The following is a 20,344-nucleotide window of genomic DNA, read 5'->3' on the forward strand; positions in this document are numbered from 1 at the left end:
GAAAGATTTAACAACAACAAAAAACTCCAGCAAAACAACCTCGTCCGCTAACTGTGAAGGATTTCACAATCTCCTCCAATTAAAAAAAAAATGTTCCCTTTATAAAATCTGGAAGACAAGTCACGACCGAGGTAAGATTCGGTTGGAAAGCGTGCAGCACTTAAAGAGGAAAGTTTTTTTCTTAAACTTGCGAGGTTTGGTTGAACGAATACGCGTAATTGCATGCGAAGGAAGCGCGGTAACTCGTTGCAATGAAAGGAAGTCGAATGTTGGTTGGGCGTACCGCGCTCAACCTACTACGCCTTGAGTAGAGCAACATTTAATGTAATGTGTGGCGCTCGCTGTGTTTCAGATCCGTGAAAGTGCCGAGGTAACTGCGAGGAGTTGCGGGCAACAGTTACGAATATGAAGGTCGAATTTGCGCCCATAAACATCCCTTTTAAGAGAAGGATTCAGACGTTTGCGGTGCTCAAGTGGATCTTCACCTTTTTGTTCTTGGGTAACTTCTGCTCATTGTCATGTTGGAATGATCTCTGACACAAAAAAAATGTGCTTTTTTGTTTTAGTCAGGAAAAACAAAGACCTTGTTTATGTATACTGTCTCGTTACCTTCAGGGCATTTCCTCCACGCGCCTCCTATTCGCACAGCTTTACCATTCATTAGACAATAGACAATAGACAATAGGTGCAGGAGTAGGCCATTCAGCCCTTCGAGCCAGCACCGCCATTCAATGCGATCATGGCTGATCACTCTCAATCAGTACCCCGTTCCTGCCTTCTCCCCATACCCCCTCACTCCGCTATCCTTAAGAGCTCTATCCAGCTCTCTCTTGAAAGCATCCAACGAACTGGCCTCCACTGCCTTCTGAGGCAGAGAATTCCACACCTTCACCACTCTGACTGAAAAAGTTCTTCCTCATCTCCGTTCTCTCCTGAGATGCTGCCTGACCTGCTGAGTTACTCCAGCATTTTGTGAATAAATACCTACTTATACAAGATCTCCAGAAGATCAAGTGAAGTGAACACATGCCATCTTGATGTGATGGTTTTAAAGCACAATGTTTCACAACCTAATCCGTGCTGACTTTTTTACTTCAACCAATATTGCCCCCAAAAAATGATCTCACCATTATAAAGTTAACAAAACCTGGAAGGCAGGTGTCTAGTTCCAAGTGTGTTTTTTTCTGATCATCTCAATGAGTAAGATTTTAGATACAGGTCTTGATGATAGAAAAATATTCGAAGTCCAGCATGTGGACAACAGTTGAACGTCGTTTTTTTTTTTAACACTCAGACACTTATTTCAAAAGGAGTCCTCAATATTTTCATGAGATGGTCACTATCTTTAAGAAGAACTTTTAATAGAAAAATATCCCAGCTGTGCAATTGATACAGTGTTCTAGAGAATATATTTAAAGGAGTAACTAAAGCAAAACGTCAGGAGTCAAGGAAGATCTTATAAGGAATAAAAGGCAGAAGTTAATGAAGGAAATTCCACAGTGTAGGCTCAACATGTGAGGTGAATGAAATGAGGAATGTAATAATAATAATAATAATAATGTATTTTATTTATATAGCGCTTTTCATATACTCAAAGACGCTTTACAGAGATTTAGAGAACATAGGGAAATGAATAAATAGATAAATAAGTAAATAAATAAACGAACAGAGAAAGGAGACAGAAGGTGAGGTGACCTTCAGTGGTTGAAGGCAGTACTGAACAGGTGAGACTTCAGCGATGTTTTGAATGTGGTGAGTGTGGAGGAGTCTCTAACGTTTTGGGGTAGTGAGTTCCATAGGGTGGGAGCAGCGATGGAGAAAGCCCTGTCCCCCCAGGATCTGAGTTTGGTCCGGATGTGGGGGGATAGGAGATTGGCAGCAGCAGAGCGGAGGGTGCAGGTGGGAGTGTGCCTGTGGAGGAGGTCGGTCAGGTAGGATGGGGCCAGGTTATGGAGGGCTTTGTAGGTTATGAGGAGGATTTTGTACTGGATTCTCTGGGGGATGGGGAGCCAGTGGAGTTTATAAAGGACGGGGGTGATATGGTCACGGATCGGGGTGTGGGTGAGTAGACGGGCAGCGGAGTTTTGAATGTATTGAAGTTTACTGATGATTTTTGAGGGTTTTGAATGTAGAGGAGTTTTTGAGGATTCAATGGTTGGGGGAGAGCAGAAGAATGAATTTGAACAAAAGGGTTAAATATTTGATTCAAGTGGCACAGTGGTGCTACTGGTAGAGCTGCTGCCTGGCAGCACCAGAGACCTGGTTCAATCCTGACCTCGGGTGCTGTCTGTATGCAGTTTGTACATTCTCCCTACGGCCGCGTGGATACTCTGATTTCCTCGCATATCCCAAAGATGTGTAGGTTTGTAGGTTAATTGGCCTCTGTTAAAAATAAATTGCCTCTAGTGTGTAGGAAGTGGATGCAAAAGTGTGATAATATAAAACTAGTGAGAATGGGTGAGCATGGTGTCAGTGGGCTGAAGGGCCTGTATTCGTCTTGCATCTTTCAATCAAGTGGTGGGGTTGGTTGATTGCGATTTCCAATATTGGAGGTGCATTTTTGTATGAACTTAGGTTTTTAAGTTAGACTTACTTTTGCACAGCACTTTACATCTAATTAAGTAAGCACTTTGTGAGATGCAGTTACCATTGTATGGTAATCCACACTCAGCAAACTTTCACAAACAGCAACGTTATAATGATGAGATCATTTTTTGGGGCAATATTGGTTGAAGTAAAAATACAGTTTAGGAGGCCTAGGAAACACACACTTTAGTTATGTGACATCGGAATTTTTATGTTCACTCAAAAGAACAGGTAGGGCCTTGATTTAATGAGTAATTTGGAGGAAGGCAACTTCAACCATGCAATACTCCCTAAAAGCTGTGCTACAGGCAGCTGATATTTTTGTGCCAAGTGTTTGGAATGAAACTTGAAACCATAGCCTTGTGACTCACAATCTTATGACTTAGGGGCAGAAATACAACCAGTCATGCCAAGGCTGCCTGCCACTTGCAGGATAGCCTGGAATCTTTGGACTTGTTTGTACTGGTGATAACAAAAACATGTGGATTTTAGACATGAGCTAAAGACAAAATGGAGGCAGTTGATATGCTGGAGTTTGAGGTAGATGGTGAAGATGCGATGTTGAAAGCTCAGCTTCTAGATTTTAGACTTTAACGATACAGCATGCAAATAGACAATGGACAATAGGTGCAGGAGTAGGCCATTCGGCCCTTCGAGCCAGCACCACCATTCAATGTGATCATGGCTGATCATTCTCAATCAGTACCCCGTTCCTGCCTTCTCCCCATACCTCCTGACTCCGCTATCCTCAAGAGCTCCATCTTGCTCTCTCTTGAATGCATTCAGAGAATTGACCTCCACTGCCTTCTGAGGCAGAGAATTCCACAGATTCACAACTCTCTGACTGAAAATGTTTTTCCTCATCTCCATTCTAAATGGCCTACCCCTTATTCTTAAACTGTGGCCCCTGGTTCTGGACTCCCCCAACTTTGGGAACGTTTCCTGCCTCTAACGCGTCCAACCCCTTAATAATCTTATATGTTTCGATAAGATCCCCTCTCATCCTTCCAAATTCCAGTGTATACAAGCCTAGTCGTTACAGTCTTTCAAAATATGAAAGTCCCGCCATTCCGGGAATTAACCTAGTAAACCTATGCTGCACACCCTCAATAGCAAGAATATCCTTCCTCAAATTTGGAGACCAAAACTGCACACAATACTCCAGGTGCTGTCTCACTAGGGCCCTGTACAACTGCAGAAGGACCTCTTTGCTCCTATACTCAACTCCTCTTGTTATGAAGGCCAACATTCCATTGACTTTCTTCACTGCCTGCTGTACCTGCATGCTTCCTTTCAGTGACTGATGCATTAGGACACCCAGATCTCGTTGTACGTCCCCTTTTCCTAACTTGGCACCATTCAGATAATAATCTGCCTTCCTATTCTTACCACCAAAGTGGATAACCTCACACTTATCCACATTAAACTGTATCTGCCATGCATCCGCCCACTCACACAACCTGTCCAAGTCACCCTGCAACCTCATAGCATCTCCCTCACAGTTCACACTGCCACCCAGCTTTGTATCATCTGCAAATTTGCTAATGGTACTTTTAATCCCTTCATCCAAGTCATTAATGTATAATGTAAACAGGCCCTTCGGCCCACCGAGCCCATGCTGATTAGCAATCACTCCAGACATTGGCATTATCCTACACACTAGGGACAATTTACAATTTATAGAAGCCAATTAACCTACAAACCTACACGCGTTTGGAGTGGTGGGAGGAAACTGGAGTTCCCGGAGAAAACCCACGCAGTCACAGGGAGAACTCCGTACAGACAGGATCGAACCCGGGTCTCTGTCGCTGTAAGGCAGAAACTCTACCACTACCAGAAACTATCAGAACCTCTGCCAGAAACTCTACCACTACACCACTGTGCCGCCCCTAAGAGAACTCGTCGATAAGCAACTTATGAAGAGGTTGCTTCTATCTGAGAAAGGGGAATTGAATTATTAATTATGGGCAGAAGTCCAGGTTGGTGCTTTTAGATATCCCAATGTTTAGCTGGTGGAAATTACTGCTCACTCAGACTCTATAATGGGAAAATAGACCGAGAGCATGAGCAGTGGCGAGTTAGATGAAGAGAACAGAATATGGATTCAAACAGGTGCTTCATTTCTCTCACTACGGGGTAAGCATGTTGAATAACGGAAAGAAAGCAAGCAGGTTAACAGCATGGAGGACCTGTGAAGGAAATATTCTTATCTCCATTTGGATAAGTAAAAGGGGACCACATAAGGATAGCACCACTGGACAAAGGAAAGGTTTTGGAGAAAAAGAAGCAGTGGATCATATTAAAGCTGTTGATTTTAATGAGCATATCTGGAGGTGCAGAAATTTGAAAATGCACACCTCCAGATTCAGGGACAATTTCTTCCCAGATGTTGTCAGGCAACTGAACCGTTCTCGCACCAGCTACAGTCTGGCCTAACCTCCCGTCTATCTCATTGGAGACCTTTAAACTATCTTTCATCGGACTTTATCTTGCACTAAATGTGGTACCCTTCATCCTTTATCTGTACACTGTGGAGGCTTGATTGAAACCATGTATGATCTACTTTGACTGGATAGCATGCAACAAATGGCTTCTCACTGTACTTCGGTATACCTGACAATAATAAACTAAGCTGAATTATACTAAACTAAAAAGGGAAGCCATTTGCAACACCAGGTAGCATAAGGATCAGGAGACAATGATGATTGGCCAGCTTTTGAGTAGATTGTAGCCAAATAGAAGAAAGAGTATACTCTGCAAACATTGTGACCTTTAAATGATGTGGCAATGATGGCACAGTTAGAATAAGCCAGGAAATTGAGGGTAAGAATGAGGAAATATGAATTCTTTGAGCAATAAGAAAGGATGTGGCAGTTATGGCTCAATTTTATTAACAGGCTGGGCCCAAACCTCTCCTGCATTGGTACAGCACCCACTCCCCCCCTCCCCCCCCTCCCTCTCCCCTTTCCCTCTCCCCTTTCCCTCTCCCCTTCCCCTCTCCCCTTCCCCTCTCCCCTCTCCCCTTCCCCTCTCCCCTTCCCCTCTCCCCTTCCCCTCTCCCCTTCCCCTCTCCCCTTCCCCTCTCCCCTTCCCCTCTCCCCTTCCCCTCTCCCCTTCCCCTCTCCCCTTCCCCTCTCCCCTTCCCCTCTCCCCTTCCCCTCTCCCCTTCCCCTCTCCCCTTCCCCTCTCCCCTTCCCCTCTCCCCTTCCCCTCTCCCCTTCCCCTCTCCCCTTCCCCTCTCCCCTTCCCCTCTCCCCTTTCCCTCTCCCCTTCCCCTCTCCCCTCTCCCCTCCCCTGCTCCACCCTCCCCTCTCCCTCCTCCTCTTCCCCATCCTCCCTCCTCCTCCCTCCTCCTCCCTCCCCCCCCTTTCCAGCCCCCTCTCTCCCCCTCCCCCGGAGATAGATTTAAACTTTAAAATGTGAATAGCTTTAAAAATGTAACACCGATTTCAATGAAACTTCTTCCATTAGCACCAAAGAAATGATGGTGAGTAAGGTGGGCTTAAAATTATCACGCTATCATGTACCGTTTTGGCTGTGGTTGAGGAACAAACAAACAAACAAACAAACGAGAGTTTTAGTATATAGATAAAGCTCCTGGTACAGTATTGGTTTAAAGACCATCCAATGAATTTAACATTATCCATTTTATTTTTAAAATCCCAGCATGCTAAAGATTTTTTAACATTTGTATTAATTATACCTTCTTCTTAAAGATTGTCATTTTTAAACTACTGGTGTAATCAATTTGAAGTTCATATGATCTCCTTAATTTCACACTCAAGACAAAGAAACTTGCAGTTCCACTCATTAAATTTCAACTAACAAGTATTTACTCATCCATTAATGAGTCTAGTCTAGTTTAGTTTAGAGATACAGCACAGAAAAGGTGTCTTAGGGTCATTGAGTCTGCACCGACTAGTGATCCCCGCACACTAACACTATCCTACACACACTTGGAACAATTAAAAATTTTACCAAGCCAATTAGCCTATAAACATGTACGTCCTTGGAGTGTGAAAGAAACTAGAGATCCCCGAGAAAACCCACCCAGGTCACGGGGAGAACATACAAACTCCGTACAGACAGCACCCGTGGTCAGGATTAAACTTGGGTCTCTGGCACTGTAAGGCAGCAACTCTACCGCTGTGCCAACATTCTGTCCTTGAACTTATTTGGCATCTTCAGGGTCCACATGAAATCTATGCAGTAATTTACTATCTTTTTTAATGAAATAATCGTACAAGGAATTCAAGTATAATAGTAACAACTAGAACACAGTTGGAATTACATTTTAAATGAAAATATGAGAAATCAAAGGCAGATAATACAAAGACAAATCAAGGTGGGGTGCAGATATTGCCAGGTGGTACCAAAAGAAGGCAGACGAAGTGTCATGGCTGGCAGAGGTGCTGCTGCCCAGCTCCAGTGACCTTTCAGTCCTGATTTCCAGTACACTCTATGTAGTCAATATTTACACGCATCAATAGAAAAAAGCTTGGCTAAATTATGAAGAAGACTTTTGAGCTATTGTACAAATCTATTTCTACCAGCAATTTTATTTCAAAATATACTTTAATCGAGAAATATACATACATTCAATACATACATTCAATACATCCTTCCCTTATTTTGAGGGGCATCTCCACCACACCAAATGCCTCGGATAAATGTATAGAAAGGATGCCTATTAAATGAGAACTGACCTATGTATGTAGCTACTTATTGTACTTTAAGTCCACTTTGTTTGAAGATGATGCTTGGTCATAATTCCCAGTGTGCAATGGCAATATATCAAAAAGTATATTTCACTTGTCCTCCTCTCTTATTTTCCGTGATATTTTCTGTGCCAATAATTTCTGTGGTAAAATAGAGTGGCGGATATTTTTCTGGATATTTACTCTGAAACAAAGGATTCATTAGGCAAATTAAATATAGTACGGTAAAAGACTATTAAATGGATGAAAACACACTCGTACAATTAACAAGAAGGAAATTGCTGCACTTCACACAATACATTACAACAGTATTCATTTCATAATACTGTCCTTTTGCTCCTAGAAAATAACTTGAACTATCCTATTTAAGACCCAATAAAATATATTAAGATGTTATTGTGGATGCAAACCAGTGCTCAAAATTTGAATAGATTACAGTTGAAGTCTAAAGTTGATTACAGCTGTCTAATTTTCAAGGTTTTCTGGATAAACAACAATTAAACTTAAATAATCTGAGGCTCAGACTATGTAATGTCAAATTATATGTTGTTAAAAGATCTCTGGTTTATTTTAACAGTGTAAAAATTAATGTAAAAATTGTCCCTAGGGTGTAGGATAGTGTTAATGTGCAGGGATCGCTGGGCGGCGCGGACCCGGTGGGCCGAAGGGCCTGTTTCCGCCCTGTATCTCTAAATCTAAAATCTAAATCTAAAATACAGCAATTCATGGTACTACAACAAATCTATCCTCCTAATTCAGATTTCAGGGAGGAGGCTACAAGAATTGCCCATCTCCAGCACGGATGTTCAAAGCTTTCATTTCAAATTTTGCTGTCATATGAAAACAAAACTAGAAACAAAGAACTGCAGATGCTGCTTTGTACCAAAGATAAACACAAAGTACTGGAGTAACTCCGCAGGTCAGGCAGCATCTCTGGAGAAAAAGGATGGGTGATGTTTCGGGTAGTGACCCTTCTTTGGGATATCCTTACGGATGTTTCTGTCCCTTGCGTGCAACAATACGCCATGATCACATTGTCCATCTTGCGAGGAAGTATTTTGAAACAAAGCAGGGATATTCACCCCAGTGTTGCGGCTGCTAAATAACCTTCAGGCAACCTGCATTTCCTATACTACCACAGTGATCACACGTCAGAAGTACTTTACTGGCTGGAAAAGACTTTAGAACATCTTGAATTCATGAAAGGTTTTATATAATACCAAGTCTTCTCCTTATAACAAAGCCTTTTATTTCACTTTTGAATTCCATCTAAACTAAAAGTCAAACTTGAATTGTATTGGTCATGTTGTGACTGAGATACATAGAAATTAATTACATTTTATATAATTTCTTCTCTTTAAAGGTCAGTGCTGCCTTGCAGTGTTCGTGTTTTTCATCATTGCTGGTTACTGGTACATAGCTGCAATTTACACTGTTTGGTTGTATCTTGACTGGGAAACACCGAATCATGGAGGTAGAAGGTCAGAATGGGTCAGAAACTGGGCTCTCTGGAACTACTTCTGTGACTATTTTCCAATTCACGTGAGTTGTGTTCTTTTGATTTAACTTGTCAATGAATACTAGAGTAAGATATTTGAAAGGTGCAGGGGGGCATTGGAAGCCCACCTCCTACCGACCACCAATTCTCATTGCAGCTCGGTAAATGCGATCCCTGCCAAAAGCAGATAGGAACCTCCAAAATGTCTGAATATCACATTGCATCAAAGACGTCTCTCGTGTTTTCGCCAAACTATAGTTTCCTAAAGGCAGGTTGGCAACTGTCAAGAGAATAAAATAACTACCCCCAGCTCTCTACCCACTAAAGAAAGGGGAAGTCTTTCTTCGGTGATAGAAGGAGGAGCAGGTAACTAGAAAAGTTGAGATTGCATCTGCTTTGGACCAAACCTGGGTTGAAAAAAAAAACCTTAATTTTTTTCTCTCTATTTTATCTGCTGATAAGATTTGGCCATTCATAATTTCTGTCGCACTAAACAGCCTCCCTCTCATTTTGAATTTGGCACCTAATTGCTGCTCGGCTGTTGAGCATAGAAGTAAAAATTCCCAGGATTCATATTGTGGTTTGGTCTCTTTCCATCTGACTTGTCACAAATTTGCTGGGAATTAAAATGTATTCAATGTTTTTGTTCCATGCTTAAATAAAGTACTAATCCTGTAAATTGCTTTCAATAAATGGCGGCCTTGAAGAAAGACACTTTTTTATTAGATTTAGATTTAGAGATACAGTGCAGAAACAGGCCCTTCGGCCCACCGGGTCCGCGCCGCCCAGCGATCCCCGCACATTAACACTATCCTACACCCACTAGGGACAATTTTTTACATTTGCCCAGCCAATTAACCTACATACCTGTACGTCTTTGGAGTGGGAGGAAACCGAAGATCTCGGAGAAAACCCACGCAGGTCACGGGGAGAACGTACAAACTCCGTACAGACAGCACCCGTAGTCAGGATTGAACCTGAGTCTCCGGCGCTGCATTTGCTGTAAGGCAGCAACTCTACTGCGGCGCCACTGTGCCGCCCGACTTGGCAGTTCACGGTTTGGCCAATCGATTTTAATACTTTGTATTTCAATGCTAAGGAATCATAAAAAAGCTTAGCCTTGTTGCCACAGATTGTCCCATTCAGTTGGCTCTTGTCACATCACTTGTAGAAAAATGTCATTGGATACACCTTTGACCAGTGCATTTTTTGTATCGGTACGGGCTGCTACGGTATACTGGTACCGCTAAAAAGTTAAACATTATTTTCACATTTTTAGAATTTTAAATGATACAAAAGGATTACTAAAATTTAAAAAACAAAAATGTATTGATTAAGATAGCATGCAACAAAAGCCTTTCACTGTACCTCGGTATATGTGTCACATAAACTAAACTGAACTAAAAATAAATTAGGGAGTCAGTCCCTTTGGCAGCTTAAGCAGCTTAAAGGATGTAACAATAGACAATAGACAATAGACAATAGACAATAGGTGCAGGAGTAGGCCATTCAGCCCTTCGAGCCAGCACCGCCATTCAATGCGATCATGGCTGATCACTCAATCAGTACCCCGTTCCTGCCTTCTCCCCATACCCCCTCACTCCGCTATCCTCAAGAGCTCTATCCAGCTCTCTCTTGAAAGCATCCAACGAACTGGCCTCCACTGCCTTCTGAGGCAGAGAATTCCACACCTTCACCACCCTCTGACTGAAAAAGTTCTTCCTCATCTCCGTTCTAAATGGCCTACCCCTTATTCTCAAACTGTGGCCCCTTGTTCTGGACTCCCCTAACATTGGGAACATGTTATCTGCCTCTAATGTGTCCAATCCCCTAATTATCTTATATGTTTCAATAAGATCCCCCCTCATCCTTCTAAATTCCAGTGTATACAAGCCCAATCGCTCCAGCCTTTCAACATACGACAGTCCCGCCATTCCGGGAATTAACCTAGTGAACCTACGCTGCACGCCCTCCATAGCAAGAATATCCTTCCTCAAATTTGGAGACCAAAACTGCACACAGTACTCCAGGTGCGGTCTCACCAGGGCCCGGTACAACTGTAGAAGGACCTCTTTGCTCCTATACTCAACTCCTCTTGTTACGAAGGCCAACATTCCATTGGCTTTCTTCACTGCCTGCTGTACCTGCATGCTTCCTTTCATTGACTGATGCACTAGGACACCCAGATCTCGTTGAACTCCCCCTCCTCCTAACTTGACACCATTCAGATAATAATCTGCCTTTCTATTCTTACTTCCAAAGTGAATAACCTCACACTTATCTACATTAAACTGCATCTGCCATGTATCCGCCCACTCACACAACCTGTCCAAGTCACCCTGCAGCCTTATTGCATCTTCCTCACAATTCACACTACCCCCCAACTTAGTATCATCTGCAAATTTGCTAATGGTACTTTTAATCCCTTCGTCTAAGTCATTAATGTAACCTGCCATAGACACCAATAGCAAGTAACAATACATGTATCAGAACCTTTTGGTCTATAAAGAAAGCACTACCTTTGACCACAAGTCAATTAGGCAGGGGTCTACATGGGATTTATGAGAAGTCTCGTAGGATGGTTTGCTGCACAGACTATCAGAGTTATTTGGCAGAATATCACACCATGAGAACTGTCAAACAAGCACCAAAATGTCACTTGGCTGTTGGTGAGAAAAGCCCGCTCCATCTTTCCATTATACACAGCCAAAGTATCAATCCTATCGCACGTTGTCCACAAAAAGGCTATGGCGCAGATGAGAAAGTTTCCACTTTCTTGTGGACTGTGTGTTTGACATGAAGAAGGGATGCAGTGATCATACAGCACAGAAACAGGCCCTTTAGCCCAACCTGCCCTTGCCGACATAGATGTCCCATCTACACTGGTCCCACCTGCCTGCATTTGGCCATATCTCTCTAAACCTTTCTTATCCATGTACCTGTCCAAATATGTTTCAAATATTATTATAGTACCTGCCTCAACTACCTCAATTGACAGCTTGTTCCATAGGCCTACCACTGCCTGTGTGAAAAATTACATCTCGGGTTCCATTTAAGTCTTTCCCCTCTCACCTTAAACCTATGTCTTCTGGTTCTTGATTTCCCTACTCTGGGTAAAATATTATGTACATTCACCCTATGTATTCCCCCTATGATCTTATATACCTATTTAAGATCGCCCCTCAGTCTCCTGTGCTCCAAGGAACAATGTCTAGATTCTTTGGTCTAAGGTCTTTGTCTAGATTCATTCCTAGCAGTTGTTTACTACAGAATGAATGTAGTCAAGTCAAGTCAAGTCAAGTCAATTTTATTTGTATAGCACATTTAAAAACAACCCACGTTGACCAAAGTGCTGTACATTTGATTAGGTTCCAATAGAAAAAAAAATGAAAACATACAGTAGTACGCAAACAGTTCACAGCGCCTCCTCAATGAGCCTCAAACGCTAGGGAGTAGAAATATGTTTTGAGCCTGGACTTAAAGGAGTCGATGGAGGGGGCAGTTCTGATCGGGAGAGGGATGCTGTTCCACAGTCTAGGAGCTGCAACCGCAAAAGCGCGGTCACCCCTGAGTTTAAGCCTAGACCGCGGGATAGTGAATAGCCCCAAGTCGGCCGATCTGAGGGACCTGGAGTTAGAGAGGGGGGTTAGAAGATTTTTGATGTAGGGGGGGGAGTGTCCATTTAGGGCTTTATACGTGAATAGGAGGAGCTTGAAGTTGATTCTGTACCGTACAGGGAGCCAGTGGAGAGAGGCCAGAATCGGGGTGATGTGGTCCCTTTTACGGGTACCCGTCAGGAGTCTCGCTGCGGCGTTTTGGACCAGTTGCAGGCGGGACAGGGAAGATTGGCTGATCCCAGTGTATAGGGAGTTGCAGTAGTCTAGGCGGGAGGAAATGAAAGCGTGAATGATTTTTTCTGTGTCGTCGAATTTGAGGAAAGGTTTGATTTTAGCTATGGTTCGAAGTTGGAAGAAGCTGGCTTTTACCACAGCGTTGACTTGCTTATCAAATTTTAATGCAGAGTCAAATATCATGCCGAGGTTTTTGACATGCGGTTTGACTAGGCAGGATAGGCTTCCAAGACTGCCTGTTATCAATTTGATGGAGTCGGGGGGGCCGAATAGGATGACCTCAGACTTGCTCTCATTTAATTGGAGGAAGTTCTGTGCCATCCAACATTTTATGTCCTCAAGGCAGTGTGAGAGGCTGTTTAAATTTGACTGGTTGTTGGGTTTCAGGGGGAGGTAAAGCTGAGTGCCATCGGCATAGCAGTGGAAAGAAATGCCGTGCCTTTGAATGATTTGGCCAAGGGGGAGCATGTATAGAGAGAAGAGAATGGGGCCTAGGATGGAGCCTTGTGGAACTCCGCAGGAGAGGCTAGCTGGAGCAGAGGAATAACTGCCTATGTTGATGGCGAAACTCCTATCTTTGAGGTACGAAGCGAACCAGCTCAGGGCAGTGCCATCAATGCCAACCGCGTACCGGAGACGGTCAATAAGGATGGTGTGGTCCACTGTATCGAATGCTGCGCTGAGGTCGAGAAGGAGCAGGATTGCACAGTCGCCGGTGTCGATGGCGAGAAGCAGGTCGTTGTGTACCTTCAACAAGGCAGACTCTGTGCTGTGGTGGGCTCTGAAACCTGACTGGAAACTTTCCAGGATGGTGTTTTGGTGCAGGTAGGGCACTAATTGGTTAAGGATTGCCTTTTCAAGGACTTTTGACAGGAATGGCAGTTTGGAAATGGGTCTGTAGTTGCTAGGCAAGGTGGGGTCTAGGTTAGGTTTTTTCAGTAGGGGCTGGACCACCGCGTGTAGGAAATAGTATATTGCAATTGTACTTACTGTATACATTAAGAATGCTAAATGTTTGGAAAAATTGCAAATAATATACATTGACTACTTTGGAAACAATTAGATTGTTTTTAACCCCCAAAAATTATTTATCTCTAATTATTCATATTGTACCTCATAAAAGAACTATTCCAGGGCTTTGGTGTAAAAGATCTGTTTCACATCATGATTATGTTAGATGTCAACAGTTGGCTGATAGCACTTAGACGGGTACAGCAACAATTATTTACTAATAATCTGGCACAAAAATATCTTAAAAATTTGAAAATTTAGAATCGCAATTGCAATCACGTTTCTTAACTTGGGATAATATTCATAACTGGAAGAAATTAGTTACATATATCATAAAGAATTCATAAGAAAATTAGTTCTTAGCACAATCCAGACATTGAATTTATTCTGCCGTATTTTCCATTTATTTTACACGTGACCTGAATAAAGAAACTTTGTTTCCAAGTCAGGTTGTTACTGATATTGAAATATTTAATTAACACTTGAGGGAGATTCTCTTCTTGCAGAAAATTAACTAATTCAAAACTTTAATTTATTACGCAGCTCACGTGTCACTAGGTTGTGAGTGATATGTAATTTATACCAGCCATCAAAAATATAATATTTTCGAAATTAAATAGTGGTTATTCACTTTTTGTGAAACTTTGTGGTTAATACTGATTAAACTTCTGGTGAAAGTACTTCAACTATTAGCGAGAGTTTGGTCCCACCAAACTACCTCGCTCTTATTTTGAGAGCTTGTAGATGAGGTATAGAAATAAAAAAATATTTTATCTGACTAAATGGGTGTACTTCTCTAATTCCGGTTGCTGTGTGATAACTTTAAACATTGATCTCATCAAAAGGCACGGTGGCGCAGCGGTAGAGTTGCTGCCTTACAGCGCTTGCAGCGCCAGAGACCCGAGTTTGATCCCGACTATGGTTGTTGTCTGTATGTAGTTTGTACTTTCTACCCTTGATCGCATTGGTTTTCTCCGAGATCTTCTGTTTCCTCCCACACTCCAAAGACATACAGTAGGTTAATTGGCTTGACATATGTGTAAATTGTCCCTAGTGAATGTAGGATCGTGTTAATGTACGGGGATTGCTGGTCGGAGCGGACTCAGTGGGCCAAAGGGCCTGTTTTTGCGCTGTACCTCTAAACTAAACTAAACTAACACTAAACACTATGCCATAACAGTCAGTTTGGTCAGGACCACTTGCCACTAAAGAGATTATTTTGTGCCGATTAAAAGTAAGATATAAACAAAATGAGGCATGCAGATTAAAACCTCACCAGAAGAATAAATCAACAGGGATGTACCATTTCTCTAGAGTCCATAGACTATCAATGTTTGGAGAACAGGCTTGAGTTATAACCATTAGATCATTTGGCCCATTGAGTCTACTCCACCATTTGATCATGGATGATCATTTGCTAATTTTATGTTTCTTTCAAACAATCCCTTATATATTTACCTGAGTTTGAAAGCTTTGTGTCTTGTGAATTATTTAATGGTGGTTTTTCATGTTCTGAAACATTAATGACTATGTTGTTGAAGTAGTCTCACATTATGGTGTTAATTAATAGGATTTATTCTGATTTCACTTCATTATCAGCTTAAGAAAACAACAGCGTTAGATCCAAAGTTCAACTATCTGTTTGGATTTCATCCTCATGGGGTGCTTGTAGCTGGAGCCTTTGGAAACTTTTGCACTGAATCTACGAACTTTCGAAAATTGTTTCCAGGTTTGACACCATACCTGTGTGTGCTGCCATTCTGGTTCAAGGTCCCTTTTTATAGGGATTACATCATGTGTGGAGGTAATGTTTTGAGGCTTCGAGTCTTTTTCAAATAAAGAAATTTTAATAATTAAAACAAAATCTAAGCCTGATTTGTTTTTTTTATGCCTGTGATCTATAAAAAATGAGTGAATAATTGCTTTATTCATAAATTATGGGGACGCAATCTGAAGGAGCATCGGACACATAATTCAGGCACTGCACACTGGATATTTAGTTAGAGATCAGCATTAAATATTTGATTATATGATTTATTTGCTTGAGGTTTATAATTAGCAACATTTGAAACAAGACATGCAGTTATATAGCATGGAAAAAGCCCCTTTGGCTCAATTTGTCCATGGTGACTAAGTTGGCATTTTGTGCTAGTCCCAATTGCATGCATTTAGCACATACCACTGCAAGTGTTTCCTATCCCTCTATCTGTTCAAATGTCTTTTGAAAGCCATAATTATACCCACTTCTACAACGTTCTCTGGCAGCTCATACCAAATACAGACTCTGAGCGCAAAAGTTATCCAAGGTCCCTCTTAAATGTCTCCCATCTCACCGAAAGCTTATGCAGTCTAGTTTTAGAATCCACTACCCTGGTAAAAATAAGTCACACCTCAGCCTTCTACACTCCAAAGAAAAAAAAGTCCCAGTCTATCTTAAATTTGAAACGGCATGATTGATGTTCTCGACAGGAAGAATTGTTTGGAATAATTTTAAAGCAACATGACTGGCGATTGTTGTGGTGAGTTTTGCAGAGTGAAAAGGGGAGTGAGCTTTAAAGGTCTATAAAAGCAAAGCCTGGCCCAACCTAGGTTCCAAGGACAACATTTAATAAAACGTCTTGGATGTCCATTTCTAACTAACTGTTTAGAGCCGAGTACCTAAATTAAATAATTTTCAAAAGCTTAGTTATGTATTTTTGTTTTTAGACCTGCAAGTTCTGTTTCTCAGGTCTTGGAAAACCCAGTGGCTGGAGGGAGGTGAGAAAGATTAATGCCACTGCTTATCGGCCTGAAGAAGAAAAATAGTTTTTCCTGCTTCGGTAGCGCAGCGGTAGAGTTGCTGCTTTACAGCGAATGCAGCGCCGGAGACGCAGGTTCGATCCTGACTACGGGTGCTGCACTGTAAGGAGTTTGTACGTTCTCCCCGTGACCTGCGTGGGTTTTCTCCGAGATCTTCGGTTTCCTCCCACACTCCAAAGACGTACAGGTATGTAGGTTAATTGGCTGGGTAAATGTAAAAAAAATTGTCCCTAGTGGGTGTAGGATAGTGTTAATGTACGGGGATCACTGGGCGGCACGGACTTGGAGGGCCGAAAAGGCCTGTTTCCGGCTGTAGATATATGATGATAAATAAAGCTTATTTTCTGCCTGATTTTAGGTTTGGTCTCCTCTGTGAAGAGTAGTGCTTCACACATTCTAAGCAGGAAGGAAGGTGGCAATGCGGCTGTCATTGTAATTGGCGGTGCTGAGGAATCGCTGGAAGCAAGACCTGGAGCGCTAACTTTGAGAACCTTGAACAGGAAAGGATTTATTAAATTGGCTATAAAATGTGGGTATGTATGTAGACTACTGCAGATGCAGGAGTATCATTATTCATTAAGATGATCGTTAACATTTTGTGAATCTAATTTTTTTCCCCATCTGTGGAAAGGTGTTGAATATTGTTCATTTTTTGTTTTGATATCTTGGTTGTCCTTCTGTTTGTGCCCAATCAGCAATTTTTTAAGTAGTGGCCAACAAAGGCAGACACAAAAAGCTGGAGTAACTCAGCAGGTCAGGCAACATCTCTGGAGAAAAGGAATAAGTGACGTTTCGGGTCAAGACCCTTCTTCTCAATCTGACACGTCACCTATTCCTTTTCTCCAGAGATGCTGCCTGACCTGCTGAGTTATTCCAGCTTTTTATGTCTATCTTTGGTTTAAACCAGCTTCTGCAGTTCCTTCCGACACCCAAAGCCAACAAAGAGTCTGTGTGAGAAATTATAGTAAAACACTCCGACTGTACGGAACTCTCTGTCTAATCAGCCACCATGCTCTGCTGTCTATCGGAAGTCCGAATAATGAAATTCTTACTTGCTGCAGCACAACAGAATAGGTAAACATAGTACACTGTAAACAATATGATAAACGAGAGAGAAAAAAAAGATCAGTGTGTATATATACACATACCCACCAGTACACACACACACATATAAACAGGATTGTGGGTCCTCATCTTTCCTCTTCCAAAGTCCACAATCAGTTCATTGGTTTTACTGATATTGAGATCCAGGTTGTTGTGCTGGCACCATTTGGCCAATCGGTCGATCTCACTTCTATACTCTGACTCATCACCATCTGTAATTCGTCCAACAACGGTGGTGTCGTCGCCGAATTTGAAGATGGAGTTCGCACTGTGCCCGGCTACACAGTCATGAATATAGAGTGAGTAGACCAGGATGCTGAGCACACAGCCTTGAGGTGCTCTCTTACTGATTGTTAATGAGGAAGAAGTGTTTCTGCCAATTCAAACAGACTGTAGTCTGTAGATGAGGAAGTCGAGGACCCCGTTGCAGAGGAATGCGCAGAGACCCAGTTCCATGAGCTTGGTAACCAGCTTGGAGGGGATGATGGTATTGAACGCCGATTTTGATGCTCTACGGAGAACAAACCAGATTCTCTCTCATAAACTGAAATCCTTCATCCCTGGAACCATTCAGTCTCAGAAAGCGGGCTTATTTCTGCATTTAAATTGCACAGGCCAGTGTGAGTCTGAACAACATCACTAAACCCAAGAGATAATCTAATCTATGTATTTTTTATTATTATTTTATTGTATAATGCCATCGAGAGAACCAAGTTTTACCCCTGAACCTTATCTTGTGCTTTCTGTTGGGTGAGGTGTATTATGCATTCTGCCTGTATATTAATTTGCATGAGGTGAAGTTTCAATGACTGAATCAGAAATATCTGCATGTACCTTAATTGTCACCTCTCTTTAGGGCACATCTGGTTCCAGTCTTTTCCTTCGGGGAAAATGAACTTTTTAATCAGGTGAACAATCCCAAAGGGTCAACTCTTCGAACAATCCAAGAGCGATTACAGAAGATCATGGGATTTGCACTGCCACTGTTTCATGCCAGGGGTGTCTTCCAGTACAACTTCGGGCTGCTACCATTTCGGAAACCTATTTACACAATAGGTATGAGCAAATGTCAGAAGATATTGCCAATAGTTGACTTATGTATTTTTTTAAACTTTAAATCGAGCAGAATTTGGTGCGAAAAGTTTTATGTGCACCCAAGTTGTAATTTTTGGTGCCAGTTAATCAATGCACATATTTTCACATTGCTCTCTTTCCCCAGGAGAGCTTGACAAACTTGGAAAAACCTTTAATAGTTATAATTGATTCTCTTTGTCCATCAAGATAAGCATCTAAGGAATGGAGATGATTATATTCCAGCTGCCAGGAAATTATTGGGCATTTTTGTGAAAATGTGGTCAGGTGTATTTGACTTCTATTCAATGCTGGAATTCATTGTTGGACATAGCTGTTTTAATTCATGCAAACATTGTAATGTTACCCCATAGAAGATAATAGATGGGAAAGAATTTAAAATCAATAAGCTGCAGATTTTGGAAACCCAAAATAAAATCGTAAAAAGGCTGAAAATGATTGATAGATGAGGCAGAATATGATCAAGGGATTTAACTTGAAACATTAAACTCGTTTCTTTCCCTTCAGATGCTACCTGACCTGCTGGCTGCTTCCAGCTTTTTCTGATTTTATTTTGTAAAAAATGTATTTGCTTTTGTTTCTGTTGTTCAAGTTTTCATTCGAAATTTGGTAACACAATAACAAGTTTATAAGTGACAAGTTTAATGTCGATTGCCATTATTGATGAGCAATTGATCCAATAACAGTAAGGAAAGACTTCTCCGTTGCAAATTGCCACAGATTTCGTGATTTGCAACTTAACATCTTAGCCCAAGAAAGTACCAATTGAAATTTATATTATAAATTTTATTTATTGCCCTTTGTCCATCGAATTTGACATTAATTTATTCTGTTTTCTCCATTGTTCCTTTCTCTTTAATCTAAATTTAATTTACTACCTTTAATCGGACTTTACTGGACTTTATTTTGCACTAAATGTTATTCCCTTTGTCATGTAGCTGTACACTGTGGACGGCGCGATTGTAAACATGCATAGTCATACTGCTGACTGATTAGCACGCAACAAATAGCTTTCCACTGTACCTTGGTACATGTGATAATAAACTAAACTAAACTTTTTTGAATCCTTAAACCTTGTTGGTTAAGGAGATAGAATGCTGGTTCCCTTATCTACTCATAATCACGCTTTTGTCTGCCTGGAATTCCTGAAAGTTGCAAGGCAGCATTTTCTTTCAGATGAAAGGTCAGTGAGATTAAAAGTGGACATGCCAGAGGAAGTTCAGTAAAATGTGAACCACCATCACCTTAATCGAGACGCCCAAAGGTGCTCTCTAAATGGTGCAAAGGACTTGATTTCTTCACTCCCATATTTTTAATATAGCTTACCTGTGTCACATGAAAACAGGAAGACTATCTTTCTACAACCCGATATTAATTGGGCATTCTATATCAGTTGAGCACCTCGCATCCTCCTGAACCCAAAACGTCTGCCTCCTGTTTGATTCAGGATTACACATGAGGCAGAGGTTTCGGTTCAGGAGGATGCTGGATGCTAAATGGAGTTCAACACAAAGTCCATTCTCAATTGTTGAAAGGCAGCAAAACAAATCATGGATGTTTTGTTAACATTCAACAATCATTCTGATCATTTATGGGATCGATCATATTGCTGATGTTTTGGGCTGCTTTCTAAAATGAGGGACATGTTTATCGAGCTAATGGAATGGCAAAATGAAATCAGGATT

The 20,344-nt window shown here is 41.6% G+C and overlaps 1 protein-coding gene and 1 long non-coding RNA gene across 2 annotated transcripts in view; one reads left to right on the forward strand and one right to left on the reverse strand.

The window, feature by feature from the left end:
* Positions 1–20,344, forward strand: part of mogat3a (monoacylglycerol O-acyltransferase 3a) — a 20,875-nt gene continuing 531 nt past the window's right edge. The window contains exons 1-6 of the mRNA XM_078410045.1: positions 1–131; positions 353–499; positions 8,668–8,846; positions 15,264–15,468; positions 16,822–16,996; positions 18,424–18,623. Coding sequence (XP_078266171.1) covers positions 406–499; positions 8,668–8,846; positions 15,264–15,468; positions 16,822–16,996; positions 18,424–18,623 — 853 coding nt within the window. The 5' untranslated portion in view covers positions 1–131; positions 353–405. The remainder of the gene's footprint in view (positions 132–352; positions 500–8,667; positions 8,847–15,263; positions 15,469–16,821; positions 16,997–18,423; positions 18,624–20,344) is intronic.
* The window catches only part of LOC144599270 (uncharacterized), a 21,031-nt gene continuing 8,015 nt past the window's right edge, over positions 7,329–20,344 (reverse strand). Inside the window, exons 2-3 of the long non-coding RNA XR_013547985.1 lie at positions 18,402–18,608; positions 7,329–7,488 (exon numbers count right to left, since the gene is read on the reverse strand). This is a non-coding gene — a long non-coding RNA (uncharacterized LOC144599270). The remainder of the gene's footprint in view (positions 7,489–18,401; positions 18,609–20,344) is intronic.

Source organism: Rhinoraja longicauda, chromosome 13 (genome assembly GCF_053455715.1).
Source record: "Rhinoraja longicauda isolate Sanriku21f chromosome 13, sRhiLon1.1, whole genome shotgun sequence".
NCBI classification, from domain to species: domain Eukaryota; kingdom Metazoa; phylum Chordata; class Chondrichthyes; order Rajiformes; family Arhynchobatidae; genus Rhinoraja; species Rhinoraja longicauda.